Below are 16,600 nucleotides of genomic sequence, written 5' to 3'. Positions count from 1 at the left end.
ATAGATTAGAAGCCACCTGAGATTATTTAAAAAAAATATACCGTCTCAAAAGTCAGTACTTAGAAGTCCTGATCCTGTTTACCTTAGGCTCTGACAAATCCCAGCATCTCTCCAATAAAATTGTGCAAACTATGTAAACACATGAAAGCAAGCAGGACAGAAGCTTCATAGATGAAGACAATAATGAAAACACTCAGTCCTACAGGTAGCAGAGAACTGTATCCCAGTCCTTGAGAAAAGATATGAGCATATTCTTAGCTTCTAGCATAGACATAATCCCATAACTGCAGCTGCACTACTCACACCCTTCATTTTATTAATGTGTTTTCCAGGTATGCTGATTAGACTGCAGTAATCAATGACTTCCAGGACTGCATTGAGGGCATTTTTCTGACTTCAAATATTGTATCTTTTTAGATAGAATAATGTGACATCTGATAAGTCTCCAGACTTCTGACCCCAGTTTCATATATTGCATTATTACATGAAGAGGTTTACATGCTGGAAAGGAAAATTACATGCATGGGCATAAATGGACACATGATGGAGGGGCACAAGAGATGTCTGTTTACACCACAAAAGGTTTTGTTAGTGTCACAACACAGCCAGCTATCACTCTATCCCTTCCTCTAGCCTTATCAACCTTGAGATATTTATAAAAGTTTCCCTGCATAGGCATAGAAGTAGAGATTTTAGTCAGCTATATTTTTTCCTTTCAGTTTTCCAAACCGTAAGAAAACAGTCTCTTGTGGAATTACATTAGGGAAATTAACCCAGTGAGTATGTAGTTTAATCTATTAACATGAAACAAAATGTAGGTTAGTATAACTACACACTCAGCCCTTAGAAAATCTAGCATCAGAACCATGGTAGCTCACAGCCATGACTTGGTGTTCCAATTCTTATACAAGGAGCTTGAAGCACTTTCAAATGGGAATAAGTTTTGCTTTTCTCATTTTACAGCTGAGAAGATAAAAGTGTCTTCTACAAGGGGAAGCAAGAAACTGAGCCTGGGGCCATGTCAATTCCAGCCATATGTTATTGTTTGAATTATTTAATGCAGCAGTACCAATGCCAGTGCCAAGTGCTTTTGAGGTGGGTGTGATTTGTGGGATTAAAGTGACAAATTTAAGACTACAGCATATTTTTTGGCAGGAAGAGAGGAAGAAGCACTCAATGAAAGCAGCAAGTTAGTTCCTCTTCACCACCAGGATACATTTCAGCTTATGTATCTAAATCAAATGGGCAAAAAAATCTTTGTGCTTAAAAATAGATTTTTAAAAGGAAACCTGGGAAACTGATCTACTGTGTGGACACTTACATTGAAAACTATTTTCACACATCTGTGAGAAAAATCTTTGGTAGCATTCGTGTTCAGTATTCTTTTCCTTTCCCTTGCCTTTGTTCTTCTTTACTAACAGCTGCCACCTACTTATGGCATTAATTTTGTGGAATTTACTTCATCTTTTTCCACTTTCTTCTTGCCAAATTGCCGAGATTTTAGGTATCAGCCATATGGCAACCAGTCCCTCACTCAAAGTTCTCTTATTTTATCTTCTACCTGATGTGACAATTTAGACTGTAGAAAAGCAATGGAAAATTACAGTGCATTGACAACAGTGTGTGATTTAAAACAAATACTTTATCATGCCAAGGAAATATGGAACATTAATAGTAATCTCTAAAGCAAGACTGAGAGCTGATGCTACACATTGTAAATATTGCATTTTCATCAAGATCTTTTTTGAGTTGACTAGAAAGAGACTGGGGCAAATCTCAAAATAAGGAAGAAGTTCAAAAGCATATGTTAGACAGTCAATGCTCTTGGCACTTGTAGGACATTAAGTGTGAACACAATTGCCAGTATCAATTTCATGCTGTTGTGTCTGCTTAAGTTAGAGAAGTTCTCACCTGGAGCTTGGGTGCCATGGAAATGTATGAAGATCCAAAAAGAATTGAGTGCTGCTATACTTGTTCTCATCCCAAACAGAAAACAATCTCAGGAAAATTGAGGCTTATTTTTAATTATATTTATATTTTGAAGGGGCCTAAGATGGATGCAATAGCCCATTTACTGAAAAATGATGTGTTAAGGACTGATCTTACATCAGAACAGGGTGTGATAAAAAAAATTCAAAAGCATGCCCAAAGATAATCTAAGCTGTGGAGGACAACGGAGTGTTTTCCTCCCTTCCCCATAATAATATGAGAAGTAGGCAGTGACTTTTTATTGTCATTATATTTTATGAAATAGTGAATGTCTGCATGGCTACTGAGCCCTTGGTTGTTACTGAGCTGACTGCCAGAGCAGTGAGATGAAGCAAGAATGTGGCACTCCTCTGAGGCATTCATCTGCAGATGATCAGATGTCATCATGTGGAAACAGAAAAGTGGTATCAAGACATCCCTGGCCCCCTGGAATGGAAGGCATCCATCTTCTTCCACTCACCCAACAAAGCTCACTGATACACATGCCACATCAGATGGCTCTAGTGTCTCAGGCTGGTAGGTGCTGAAGAAGCAGTGGAATTTGAAAAACAACAAGCCTTAGAAACTGCAATTATCCTTCCCATAACTCCAGTGGCTCCAGGATCAGGTAGAGGCAGTTCATCACTCTGCTTCTCCTAACACCACTGCTTTAAGTTTGGCTGTGGAAAAAATTGAACAGGGTAACAATTTTAACATGCAGGCAAGTTTGACCTTTGCATCCCAGTCTTTCAAAGGAATAGAGGCTTTGGCCATGAGGTGTGTGTTCAGACTGCCCATCTTGTTTCTGAACTGCTAAAAGGTAGTCAGGACCATTGGTTTATCTGTGCACCAACATCTCACTCTCAATGTCAACATCTGTCTTAACTACAGTCTCTCAACGTTCTCTACCCAAACGCTGCTACTGCACAGGACCAGGAGCACTACAGCAACAGACCTCAGTGCAGTTACTTGCTTTCTTCTGTCCCAGTTTGGGTTGGCTGCAGCTCCCGTTATGCATCTGGAGGCGTTTCACTATTTAGATGATTACCATCAAGTTCAGACTTTCATCCTTACACAATAAGGATCAGTTTGCAATCAAATATTTTGGAATGCTTTCTGGCCATTTATCACGCAACTAATCTCAGCAACCCCCTTTCAGAATGTTCTAAAAAAGCATTAATGTGTAAGTGTTCTACAAGCATGGTTAATGATAGGATGTTGAACAGTGAAAACCATTTTCACTTTGATACAGACTATCTTATTCTGACTTTGGAGCATGTTTGGATAGGTATAACATTATCATTTGCATGAGAGATAATATTTAGCAAGAACACAAAACAATAGGCACTGCTAACATTCACCCTGGGTAAAACAGCTTTGTCACTGTCCAGTCGTATTTCACACTTTGCACACTAAACGCTGCTCATTTCACTGCACTGAACTATGCCTCTGGCAAATGTAGAACAGGACCTATCCAGAACCATAATGTCTTATGCCAAACAAAACCACTGTTTTATTTTTTTTTAAGCTAGAATTTTTAAGGTGAAAATATGGCATTTGTACTCATTAAGCCAGCAATCTTCTCAGGAGATGCTGTTTCATCCTCACTTACTTGGGATCTATTAGTCTCTTCTGCCACTGCAAACAACTAAGCAGTTTTGATTGGCTACGTGGGATTCTGCATCATCAGCCTGAGGTGGTGGAACTACTCATCAAAGTTGGAGTCGTGTTTCTTGTACAACCCAAAACAATGCAGGTGAAGGAAACGAAGGTTTACCTCATTTCTTTAGAGAAATAAGATCTTCCCCCTTTCCCACAGTCCACACTTACTTCCATAGTGCTTGAGATTCACTGAAAAATGAATGCTATGACTAACACTGAAAAACACTTAAGCTTTCAGAAAGCTTAAGTGTTTTTCAGAAAAGACTTTTTCATTTTCAAGAAAAAACACCTGAGTTTTTCACTGAAAACATACATATTTTTCAAGCAGTGCTATTTGTTAAAAACCACGAAGGATTGGTTTTCTGTCTGTTACTGGATTTCTTAGTCCTGGTCTAAGTACATGGCATAAAAAAAATCCATACTACTGCTATGGAAAAAAAGTAAGTTTGTGTTCAGTGAGCATGGTAAGAAGAATTTCAGTTCCCATTAACTAAATTAATTTAATCACAATAATAACATGAAGAAAACAAGAAGTTGATGAAACTCCCCTTTTGGCCTTGAAAAGTCCATTTCCTCCAATTCTTAATATGTATGAGATGCAGAAGAAATCTTTGCTGGCAGGGCTTCAGTTCAAGATAAAAATTATAATGCTGCAGTGCACAATGGCAAAAGCATTTCACAAAAATTCCTGTTGAGCAATTAGAAAAAAGATATATTATTCCTCTCAGATCATAAGAGTAGCTTGATTTTAACTTCAAAAAGTAATTCAGATCATTTCAAACAACAGTTATGCATTTTAAATTAAGCAAGTCTGAGCAAGTTGTGACTGAAAATTTGACAGAGCTAATCAAGAAGCTCTCTGGACCACCAATATTATTTAAATTTGCCACTTCTAGGAAAGATTTCAGAGGACTGAGGTGAGGAAAGAACTAAGACAGCATCAGCTTTTCAGTAAGTAGGTAGACTGATTTAAATTGACATAGCAGGAAAAGGGAAGGAAATAATGGAATAACCCATAATTTTTGATCATTCCAGGACATAGAAAGCAAAACTAATTGAAATTAATAAAGCTTACAAGAAATAGAGCTGGTCAGATAAAACTGACTCCTTATATTGATCAGCTAGAATTCAAAATTGGTTGAAGACAAAGCCAACACACATGTAGTATTTCTATTACTGATGGGCATTTAAAAGTGTGCCATGTGACAGACTGAAGCCAGATTTATACAAAATTAACTGTTCTGGTATGAAATACGTTGCAACTAAGGTTTCTGAATTGTATACAGACATCCATTAAGCATAATTGTCTGTTCTTATTTTAAAAATTGCTTCTTTACTATAACATTATTTAACATTATTTTCAATAATTGAAATACAAGATGAAATTACCTTTCAAATCTCATCTAAAGATGAAAAAGTTTCAAAGGAGAGAAGCAGAGAAAACGAGTGAATACAACTGGCCACTTCCTACAACCAGCTTGCTTTGTTTCCTGGCTGCGAACTGCATTCAAAGGAATGTAGAAACATATAGGGCTTCACCGACCACAGAAGCAATAGGCACAGGGACTATTTATATTTCAAATCTGATGTCACAGCCAAGACTGTTATAAAAATGAGGTAGAGGAGCAATAGAGTTGATACAATTTTTTTAGCAGTCCTGCTTTGCTATTAGTGCTCGAATTAAAAATGCATTTAAATTATTGTAAAGGATCCAAAGGAGAGTGCCATGAACACAGGATCCAGAAGACTTGAGTCTATTTACTTACTTTTAAAAAGAAAGTTGAAGAGTGACTTGTTCAGTTTGAAAATGCCTACAGCGAAAACAGCAATGTCATACCATGCACTTCAGTTTGGCAGACAAAAGACAAAAGATCTGACAGCTGGATATGGAAAGATGACAAATTCAGGCTCAATGTAAGAGGCATGTGTTTAATAGTAAGTAATTATACTTTAAACAATTTGGGTGGATTCTTAATTGTAGGAGCTTTCAAATCAATGCAGGATACTTCTAAGAACAGCTTTAGTTCAAACAAGAATTTGAGGAAGTCTTGGAAACTGCTCAGCAAGAGAACAGACTGAACACATGGTGTTGTTTCCTTCTGCCTTCTGAATCAGATTACACTGGAACTGTTAAATTTTTCTCATGGAAATACCTCAAAGGAGGGAAGAGAAGTGGGCATGAGCATTTTGGACAAACAGGATCATGCAATACAGTGGGGACTATATGGATGCATAACAGCACAGCCTGAAAGAAGCATCACCTAGGTACAGCAAGGGTGTAAAATTGTGTAGGTAGGGAGAGACCCTCATTTTTGTACTAGAAATTATGAAAATGAAAGCAGGAACAGCATACTCTGTTCAATGTAGTGGATGCCAGAAATTTTGCATGCCAGGAGATTGCTCAGCCCAAGCCTACAGGGGTACTGTTTCTTTCAGACTGTTTTTAACATGAGAAAGAAAAATAAGAGAGATGCAATACACCCGAAAGAAGAAATTCACCTTTTTAGCCTTGGTGAAATAAAGGTGAAGATGCCTGACACACTGCAGATAAACTTAATCATGTAAAGGAAAAGGTAGTCAGAAGAGACAGAAACCTGAGAATTTCCTGCTTGAATTGTATCCATACTTTCGTGAACATAAAATTTGCAAACACTGAGTTTCTAATCTCAGGAAATAAAATTATTCCAATTGATGGCACTCCTTTTTGCATATAAGGCAATGAGATTCAAGTTGTCTTGTCTGGTGTCAAGTAAGAGCTTTGAATAGAAGCTCTTGTATCTTAGGAAAAGATCTCATGACACGAGGCTGCTGGATGTTTTGAGCATGACTACCTAGTTCTCCCTGCAAGTCATGTTTGAACAAAACAAAGATCACATAAAGATGGCCACGTTTTGAAGTAATGTGTGTTGGTGAGAAGCTGGTATACAGATTTAGTTGGGAGAATTTTCTTCAAGAGAAGGGTGTAACATTTTTTACTCCAGTAATTCTTTCAGTAGCCAAGATTCTTACTTCACAATTTCAAACTTCTACATACCCAGCTGACAGGATTAAGACACAGCGTAGGAGTTCACCCTGCACAGACGGTGAGCATAATGTACAGTCATCATGGAGACAACAGCTCAGATGGAAAAATCCTTCCAGGTTGTTCATGACAGATCTATGGCAGTGGTCACCCACGACAATATATTTTTAGAGCTCTGTACAGCCCATTTCTATGCATGCTCCTCCCAAAGACCCTTTAATTCATAGATACTGTTAAAGCTCACATGACTCTCTTCAGAGAGATACATCATAGTATCACTTTTGTATCTGCACTTTCCCACATGGGCAACATGCTGCTGTGGAGCTGTATTTAAAGCACGCTTTGGAGCCAGGGACTTTGCAGTTCAACAGCACTAAATAATCCACAAACTTTTCAAGTACATACTTTATTTCATTCATATTTCACAGTCAATTTCTGTAAAGTTTTAGCAAAAAGGTCATGTTCTATAACAGAGGTGTTAGGCTACTGTATTCAGAGCTAGCAACGGGCTTTGAAAGTACAGAAAATACCTACATTCCAACTAGAACAGTAGAATTTCAAAAAGACATAGTAAAAGTAATCAAAAATACCAACATTTATTAAAACTTAATACAAAAACCAGTCTGTCTGACACATCAAGCTACCCCACTTGTAAGTTGTTAGCAACAGCTGAAGCTGCAGCAGGCCATATGATTGATTAGACAAAGACTTCTTCAGCTAACTTCTTAATACTAAATCTTGCTGCTTTGAGGATCAAAAGCAACTGTGAGTTCACTGCTTACAGCTTCCATTCAGAGGCTAACACTTCTGTTCAAATTTACTGGACCACTTTCAGATCCTGCCCAGAATCTGGACTTATCCTGGCCCTGATGTAGACAACTAATTTTCCAAATGCATTTCCAAGCTAACCTATTTTATTACATTGCAGCCAAGAAAGGAAAGCCCTTATTGTTTTAAAGCTTTATCAGGGCTCCCAGGAATAAAGGCAGCTAAGAAAACGGAACAGAGTGGTACCTGATGACACATTTATCACCAGAGACCTTCAACATCCTTATTTTTTTATAGATGTTGAGTTAGGGTTTCCCATTATCCAGGGATATGCTTCCTAAGGAGCCCCAGATTTAAGTATGAGTTCCAGAGTGGATTTTTCTAGTTCAGTAAATACTATTTAAGTCTGGACTGATGCCCAGTAGGAGATTTCTAACCAGCTGCTGAACTTTATTCACAGATTTATTGAATATATATTTATACAAATTACACCAGCATAAAGGCCCATTAGCTGTAAGCACACCCACTTCAGCCCACCCTCCATACTGTCAGAGAAAAAGTCCATGTGGTACTATAAGGACTACGAGAGATTTCTACCAGCTAAGTCTCCCTAAGTCAGAGGGTACTGCCCTGCAAAGCAAGTTTTTCATTCCTTTACACTCTATTAGAGCAGTGGAAATAGAATGGAGAAGGTCACTGGTAGACTCATTTTTCCTTGTCTCAAACAGCTACGACTGGACTTCATTTTTTCTGCCTCCCTTTCATCTCTACGTACCCTGAGCCCATCATCTTGTTTTCTAGGGCAACCGCTTCCTAAAAATACATATTCTGAACTTCAAATTCTCCTCTCTATTCAATTTCTCTAAATAAAAAAAATAAGGAAGGGGATGGGAGAAGGACTTCTTTCACCTCACACCAACTCCCTTCACCTACTTGGAACTGATGATGGCCCAACAGTGGGGCCTGTTCTGCTGCTGCACTCTCAGAAACAACTATCTGAAGATGGGAATAAGAAGATGCTTGCAGAATACTGCAAATGACTGTATTCACTTCAAGAACGGGAACATGCCAGCAGAACATATACAAACTTCTTCAGACCAACAAATTACACAGAGTTAGCATGAAATTCAAGGTCACGCTGCAGTACTAAGTAACCATTCTGTCTGGAACCCACCATGCTATTCAGACCAACAAATTACACAGAGTTAGCATGAAATTCAAGGTCACGCTGCAGTACTAAGTAACCATTCTGCCTGGAACCCACCATGCTATTCCAGTCCCACAGCTGGCTCTGAAGACAAATTGTTAATGGCAATGCAACTTTACAAATCTTGGACTCAAAAAATGCTCAAGTAGAAGTCCAAGACAGGAAAAAGGAGGCACAGAAGTAACTTGACCAACAGCTATGCACATTTTTACTACATGTTGGGATAAGTGGGGTCTTCGAGGTTGCTATCAGCTTTATCAGATCCTGTTAGGGATGCTTCTAGCTCTGCCCATGACTGTGGAGCATTGTTCTTTATTGCCTCTATGAAAAGCTGTGTTTGGTGCTTCAGCTGGTCCAGCTCAGCCTGCGTCACCTGGTTCTGATGAATGAGCTCCTTGGTTTTTAAGGTGATCTCCAGCAGTCCCGACCTGCGTAGCACAACAAGCGTGTTCTGAAAGCGCCTGCACTTGCTTTGCTGCTGCAAGAGCAGCTCAGGGGTGCTGCAAATCTCTTCTGGTATCAACGGAGGGCTCCACGCTGCAGAAGGCACCGCAGTCTGTGATGCACTCTCGCTCTCATGAAGGGTGCACTTTGCTGCCTGCAGAGTTCCAAAAGGCAAAATGGGAGTCAAACCTGGCACTTTCTGAGCATCGCTGGAAACGCGATGAAAACCAGGAAGAGCTGACAGTTTTCCACTTGTCACCAGTGCTGAAGAACTTTGCTGGCTAGAATCCTGAGGGGTCTTAAAGCTAACTGGTAGGTGGGAAAAAGAGCTAGTAGGCAAGCCTGTGCTCATCAGTCCAGGAGAAGTCTCCATCTTGGGTGCTTCTGTGCAGAGTCGTTTATGGCAAGTGGTTTCCTGACATTTTTCTAGATCAAAGGAGTGATCTCTTTTGCAGGGCTGTGGTGCTATTTTGGGATAAGAATTCAGGATGGGCAGGTAATTAGTGGAGTCATTTCTCTTTTTTCCAACAGGGTGAGGATTAATGGGAGGTGGGATTGATGGACGAAGAAACACTAGCTGTGGCTGAGCTGGAATCACTTCAAAGGATGGCTGCACAGTCCAAGACTGGAGCTGTGATGAACTCCCCTGAGAAGCACAAACAGGGAAAAACCACAAGTCTTACAGAAGTGTCATAGAAGACGATAAAAACAAATTTAAACAAAACAGGTGGACTGTGCCATTTTTCTACATTTGATATGTACTATCCAATTAATGTGTAAAGAGTTTTCTATCAAACTCATCCTTCTCTTTTTCTGACAGTGGAGTGTAACGCTGGAAATAAAGCTGTAATCCATAATCCTTTTACTATGCAATAGCAGATGTATTTAAAAACAATTCAATTTATATATGCTTTCCTAAGTGAGGATTACAGTGCAAGCTTAAATTGTAAAATGTTCATTAAAAGTTCGACCCAGACTTGGGGTCAAACTACAACTGCACAGGAAAGCTGAAAAAATAATTAAGCTTTCTGTTATGAAATATCTTAAGAGTCAAGGAAAGATTGCACAGACATTTTAGGAACAAATCAGGCTCCCTCTTTCTTGAAAGGTAGCAACTCAAATCTTCTCAAATCTATTCTTATAGCAAGATTTTGAAATGGTTATTTAAGATACACAACAGCTGTTCAGGAAGCCTTGTAATCTGAAGTACAATACACAGTTTCAGTAAATTTAAAACTATAAAACAGAAAAAAAAAAAGGCTGAATATCAACCAATGCAAGGAGAAAAGCCTGCGGTAAGCCCAGAGGAGTTTAACTTCTTACCTCTGGGGAAACAGTGTGCACTGATAAACCTTAAAAGCATTTTATTTCAAGAACAACGCCCAAGGCTTTATTCCCTCCCACAAGCCATACTCTGGAATATAGGGGAAAACATCCATTTTTACAAGACATTACCTCTTTTTCCTCCAACACCTTACTACAGATCTTCATGAGACCTTCTGGCCAAAAACATGACTGCTTTTCTCCAAAGACATCAAATGGTCCAGTAAGAGACATTATTTCTGTCTAAAGCAAAATCTCACTACTTAATCTATTTAAGCCATCACTGCTACAATTATACTAATATATTTTTGTCAGCTGCTTTTCCAATTCCTTACAACTTGGAACACAACTGGCAGGCCGGCTCTGAAGGCACAGTTTTTAGCTACCACAAGTATGTATTATTATTTTTAGTCTATATTAAGTCATCTGAAATCCATATCCTTTCCACCAGTCTCATAAGTTTTAAACTGGCAAACGCTAACATGCTTTGCTAAAGTCCATTCCCCCAGTAAAGGACTTGGAACTTACCAAAAGCAGGTACTACCCACTGATTAGGACACTGAGACTTGGAGATAAGATTCAATTACCTACTCTGACACAATGTTTCTTTGGTTCAGTGGGCAAGATGCTTATGGAATAGGGGTACAGAACAGCTACCTGTAAAAATAAATATTACTACCTTAACACAGAAGAAAGAACATTCAAAAGAAAAATATCTGGATATGTAAGGAGTGAGGAAGCATATAAATACTGTAGCCATACAGACACAGGACAGAACAAGTAGCCTTAAGAAGCAAGGGTTTGGAGCCAAAAGTTGCCATTAACTGCACTGCTGAACAGCACCTAACACACCAGAGCCCCATAATCATTGAGGCCAAAAGAGCTGTGGTAACTGTTTATCTTGCTCTTGGGTTTCTTCCTATCTCTGTTTTTTCTCCTTTTCCTTCTCACATAGCACTCTGCTCTAGCTCTCCTACTCAAACTCTCATTTTCAGTAGAGAAGGCCACTTTGATTTTACTAACTCTGAAAATTGTGTGTTTTGTTGCATTTTTTAGTGAAAGCTAACTTCTTGATGTATCACTGTCACTTGCCTAAAAAGCCTTCCCACTTATTAAAGACTTTTACAAGACTTACAGAAACCTTACCACAATCAGCACTGGCATTAATCACCACCTGACTTTTTTTTTTTAGCATCATTACTGTTAGCTGTTTACATTGTGAAATTGGGCCAGCAGGTAACAACCACTGTAGAGGATCACAGTGGTTCCAAGATGGAAGGATGATGCTGGTGGAAACTGAAACTGGAAGAAATAAACAGCAGTAACTGGATGCTGCTATTTTTCTTTTTTTGGTCCAGCAGGCCCAACTGAGCGCTGTGTTGAAAAGACCATTTTAAAAAGATGACCATCTGAACTAACTAGGCATAATGAAAAAAGGCAGAAAGACATTTCATTATTATTCTGACCTAGACTTGTTGCTTTCCTTTATTGTAGTATTGTAGTTAACATTTTTCAATTTGACATTATTGTCTTTAATCATATGTAGTTAGATATTACGATGCACTGCTCAAGAGAACCAAGTGTGGACATTTTATCCATCTCCAAGTCTTCCTTGCCAAATTTCCTTTCTCCTATACTACCAGGGTTATATATATATATGTGGTTGTATTTTTTTGTATCTCTCTCTCTATAAGCTACTTATTATTAGGAGCTGCTTTTTCTTATTTGCAACACAACTTGGAGTTTAACACTGGAATCAGTGCAGGTAATGTCTTAATTTTTGTGCTCTGGGCCAAAGGCTATCAGCCTTTGGTGAAGTTTGGCTATTCCTGACTTTACAAATAAAAACTTCAGCATTTCTTTACACAGTAATTTGTCCACACATCTAGGAATGTGACTATAAAATAAAATTGTTTCTTGTCAAGATAAAGCACGATGCTTAGAAAGCAGAATCACCTCCCCCACAACTGCAAAATCTGTTAAATACTAACAGGGAATATTAGGTCTTGCTTGTTGTCATAATGGGTTCAGTAGAAAAAGAATCAGGATTTATATTCTTTTTTCCCCTTCCCACTGTATTCTCAGAAGTACTTTAGTAAAAAGCATTGAAGAACTTTTGCTCTGCTCCAAAAATGAGTGAGCACAGAGCACGAGGTCTCATAATACGACCGTACTTCTCAGACCTTGTGTTAAAATGTTAAAGTTACACAGGGGGTCTCACAGATGTGCTGGAGGAACTAAACATCACAAGAATACTGAAGAACATAAATAGGGGCTGTAATTGGTGCAATGTGAGCCATCATATGCAATTAAGTGAAAAACTATTAAAGCAGAAATACCACAGATAAGGATTTCAGATAAGGATTTAACTTTTTCATTTATAACATTCTGGATTTGTGTTTTCCATTGAAGCACTTCTAGAATCTAAGAATGAGGCAACAAACCTATCATCCTACTTCATCATCTTTTTTGAATAATAAAACAACAGCAGCTTTCAAAAGCAAATCACCCTTTTCTGTTTAATCTTTGGTGCTATTCAGGTGCTATTTAATCTTTGGTGCTATGAAGATGTGCTTTGGTGGGATTCCTTTGAGACAAAGAGGTTTAGGAGACTCAGCAGAGTATCTCTATTTCACATTTCATTTTAGTGATTCCAGCTGCCTTTCCAAAGAACAGACAATCATACTACAACTTCTTAAATTACCAGTTTTTTTTCCTGGACTGCAACAACATTACAAAATCTTTTTTGAAAGGAAAAATGTTTTTTAAAAAAATTAAGAACATGCAATATTTTTCAAGACATTATGTCTTCCCTACCTGCTTAACCAACACATTTTTCATAACAACCATAGGAGATAGGGCAGGAAGGGAGCTGCTTGTGGTCCTCGGGCATTGCCAAGGTCCATCCTCTGCATTCCAACACAGCGCATTCAGCACATCCTCCGAGTCTGTCTGCTCCATAGCACTTGGGCATTCTGAACTTCCATCTGCCAGATGCAGAATTCAGCTGTTAGTTGTTCCACATGCAACATGCTTACATGCCTTTCAGTTCTAATATTCTGCCTCCTTCAACCAAGTTGCCATAAAGAACAATAAAGGTTAGTTCTGTAATATCAACAAAATTAAAGCTGCTATGACAGCTGTCAGGCAGCCTCTAATAAAAGGCTTTGTATTTCAGGTCAGTTCTTATACAGACATTTTCTACCCCAAAAATCTATTACTTTCTGCTCTTTTGTACTTGGTCTCCAAGGGACTGCATAGTATCATGAAGGCTGCATTAGTCTAAAAACTGATACAGGAAAGCACTACAGGCCCCAGCATTGCCACATCCACAGTTTGCGACGCAGGCATTTGGTGTCTTGAAATTTTATCTAAAACTCAGTGAAGCAGGTAACTTTCATAGAAAGTACTTTTTTTTCATGTTTAAAGGTCATTTTTGCACAGTTTTGTTGAGTACTAAAATGGCACATCGTGTCTATTATTTTACTGATGTTATAACCATTACCCTCTGGTTTATCAGGCTCTACTGACAATATGGTCAGATCATGAGAAACACTGGGCAGCATAATCCAACAATTCATTCATCACTGCAAAGAAAAAGTAATTTTGACATCTCCACTTCTAGACTCTAGAGTCTAAGATTATTCCATTAATTCTAAATTCCCATGCCATTCAAATTCACAGGATGAACTTTGTAATTTGGTAATGTTCCACTTCATAAAACTTTGGTGGTAAGCTGATTGCAGGTGAAACCTATCTTGCATAGAAAGGCCCTCCAAGGTAATGAGACACAAACTGGAAGGGGTTACTCAGATTTGTTAAACATCACCAATTAAAGCATAGCCTCAGCATGGTAACACACAAAAAAGGTAACACAGTGTTCTTCTAAACCTGAATATCCGGAGTCTTTGTCAGATTCTGCTGCTGCCATACTGGAGCGATGGTTGAAGCTCTTCATTTCCCTCACTCTGCCCAACAATTCCTCTCCAGTGTCAGTAGATGACTGTTTTGTCTGAGTGTTTCCATGGTGCCGTGGACAGTTTTCAACACCTTTTCCATTGAGGAACTACAAAAACAGTTAAGAACAATAAAAGGACTTTATCTGAATCTAAAGTTCCATCACTATAAGGTAACAATGGAGGATAGCTGCATATCTCCCTTTATACTGCCAGTGATCTAACTGCAGACTTTAAGAAATATCTCAAAATGCTGAAAGAATGAAATTCAGATCAAAAGCTAATGTACTGGACATGTCTTTCCACCCCAAAAAGGTAAAACAAACTAAAAATTAAAGGCTATTCATAAACAACATTTATTTCAAGAACGGGAATTACTCAGGGCATTATTTATCTTACTTTGTTGTTCCAAGGGCTGAATTGCAAAACAAGACAATTGTGCTGGGTGAAGCTCTTACAGTAAATACAGCTGAACCTGCAAAGCTGTGGTTTTGCAAATACAGTTTGTTTCATTCTCAAGAGTAGAGTAAGTCATCAGAGAAAAGAATGAGTGACCAGTGAACACACTGGGGGCTAAAGAAATCTGCTGCTAAAAGAGCAACACATACTGCAATACACTCCTAGGGGAGACAGAACCTTAGAAATGCTCACACCCAGAATGAGAACACTGAAAGGCTGAAACTAAAAGCTATGAAAATCAGAAAAACATAGTAACATTATGGCCTCTCACGCTACATACTTGTCACAACCTTCAGGTGCTTTCTGAAGGTAGGCAGCATCCAGTAAGACTAAGTTTCTGCTTCTCTTAAAGAAGGTAATTGAGAAACTGGCTAACAGAAAACTGACAGAATTAAGTCCAGAAATAATTTCTACTATTATTTGTAGAAATTATTTTCCTATAAAGTAACCCACTGAAGTTATGGCTCAATGTTAAGTTTTATATTTAAATTACAAAAACAGGAACTCTAGAGTCTGCATCATACTCAGGCCAGCAGTCCATCAGCAGCAACATGCAGTACAAGCTGCTTCAAATGACATTGCAACAGACATTCTGAAATAATCTACACCAAAATCCAAGTTTCTTCCTCAGGCCCTGCCACCTTCACTAGAAGCGTGCTCCAAAATACCGAGTCTTAGCACCAGTACTGAGTTCTGAAATGGGAATATGACTGTCTATTACAGGAATGATAGAATTATGGTCAGCAGAAGAAAATTTCCTCAAGTAGCCACTTGCATCACTTTTACTTTCCATCTTCAGTCACACCTGCCTGCCTGCTAACAGGTATGGAACAAACATGGTTACACAAGCACAACCTAGATGCTATCCTTGCAATGGAAGAAGTAGTTTAAGACCTGATCCACGCTTTCATCACTTAACCCTTTCCAAAACAAATGTATTTTTTAAGAAAGTGATAAGCAGAAATGCTAATCTAAAATAAAACCCCAAAAAACCAAGACCACCTCAAAACAAAACAAGAAAGAGGACTAAAAATAAAGTAAGAACACCTCATCTGCCAGCTTTGCATTAAGCGAAGCTTTAGGAAGGGCTGACACACCATCTTCTCTCACAGAAAAAGGCAAAACACCACAACCACAACCGAAAATAAACAAACCAGAAGTGCCACTCCCCCGAGGCACGCGCGTGAGAAACCTCCTGCTCATCCCCGGGCCAGAGCAGGACCTGGGCCGCGCACCGCCCTTACAACCGGGCGCCCACACCGTCGTCCGGGGCTGTCCGTGCCGCTGATCCCACCCAACCGCCTCCCGGGCCCGCACGCCAGACTCCTGCGGCACGAGGAGAGCCCGCGCAGTCGGGCCGAGCCACTCGGCTGCCGGTCCCGAGCCACCGCCCCGCCACAGGGCGAGGCGCACCAGGTACAGCACAGTCCCGGGGCCCCAGGGCCGCCACTACTCGCTCACGGCCGCGGCCGCGGCCGCCGCCTCCCGCCAGGCCAGGCCAGGCCAGGACAGGCCGGGCCGGGCCGGGCTGCCCCTCACCTGGGCGCGGGGCCGCCACAGCTCAGCCGCAACGCGCATGCGCCGCACCCGCTCCGGGCACGCCCCGCCCTCACGGCCACCGACGAAGAGCACGGCCGCCGCGCCCCGAGCGCGCATGCGCAGAGTGGCCGGCCGGAGAGCGGGCCGTGAGGCGGCTCCGTGCTGCAGCCGCGGCCGTGAGGGAGCCGGGCGGGCTGAGCGGAGCCCGGCGTTCGGGATGGCGCTGCGCCTCCCGAATGCTGTACAAAAAAG

The 16,600-nt window shown here is 40.0% G+C and overlaps 1 protein-coding gene across 2 annotated transcripts; it reads right to left on the bottom strand.

Moving 5' to 3' along the window:
• Positions 1–7,042: 7,042 nt before the first annotated feature.
• Positions 7,043–16,471, bottom strand: CIPC (CLOCK interacting pacemaker). 2 transcript variants are annotated; one of them, XM_054634251.2, is made up of 4 exons: positions 16,349–16,471; positions 14,286–14,460; positions 13,212–13,381; positions 7,043–9,717 (listed from the first exon to the last, which is right to left on the bottom strand). In XM_054634251.2, exons 1-4 carry the CDS (start codon positions 16,463–16,465, stop codon positions 8,839–8,841), a joined length of 1,341 nt encoding a protein of 446 aa, XP_054490226.2. In that variant the 5' UTR covers positions 16,466–16,471; the 3' UTR covers positions 7,043–8,838. The 2 variants fall into 2 exon arrangements, with proteins under 2 accessions (XP_054490226.2, XP_054490227.1); XM_054634252.2 differs by lacking the exon at positions 16,349–16,471 and adding an exon at positions 15,964–16,303.
• Positions 16,472–16,600: the final 129 nt, after the last annotated feature.

This window comes from Agelaius phoeniceus, chromosome 6 (genome assembly GCF_051311805.1).
Source record: "Agelaius phoeniceus isolate bAgePho1 chromosome 6, bAgePho1.hap1, whole genome shotgun sequence".
Classification (NCBI taxonomy): Eukaryota; Metazoa; Chordata; class Aves; order Passeriformes; family Icteridae; genus Agelaius; species Agelaius phoeniceus.
Note: the sequence above shows the minus strand (reverse complement) of the source record. Positions and strands in the feature narration are given on the sequence as shown.

Coding starts and splice junctions, on each gene's coding strand:
- CIPC (XM_054634251.2), bottom strand. CDS start 16,465: ATGCGCGCTCGGGGCGCGGCGGCCGTGCTCTTCGTCGGTGGCCGTGAG. Junction 14,461..16,348: donor TGTGGCGGCCCCGCGCCCAG/GTGAGGGGCAGC, acceptor CTGTTTTTGTAG/TTCCTCAATGGAAAAGGTGT. Junction 9,718..13,211: donor AAAATGTGTTGGTTAAGCAG/GTAGGGAAGACA, acceptor TGTGCTTCTCAG/GGGAGTTCATCACAGCTCCA.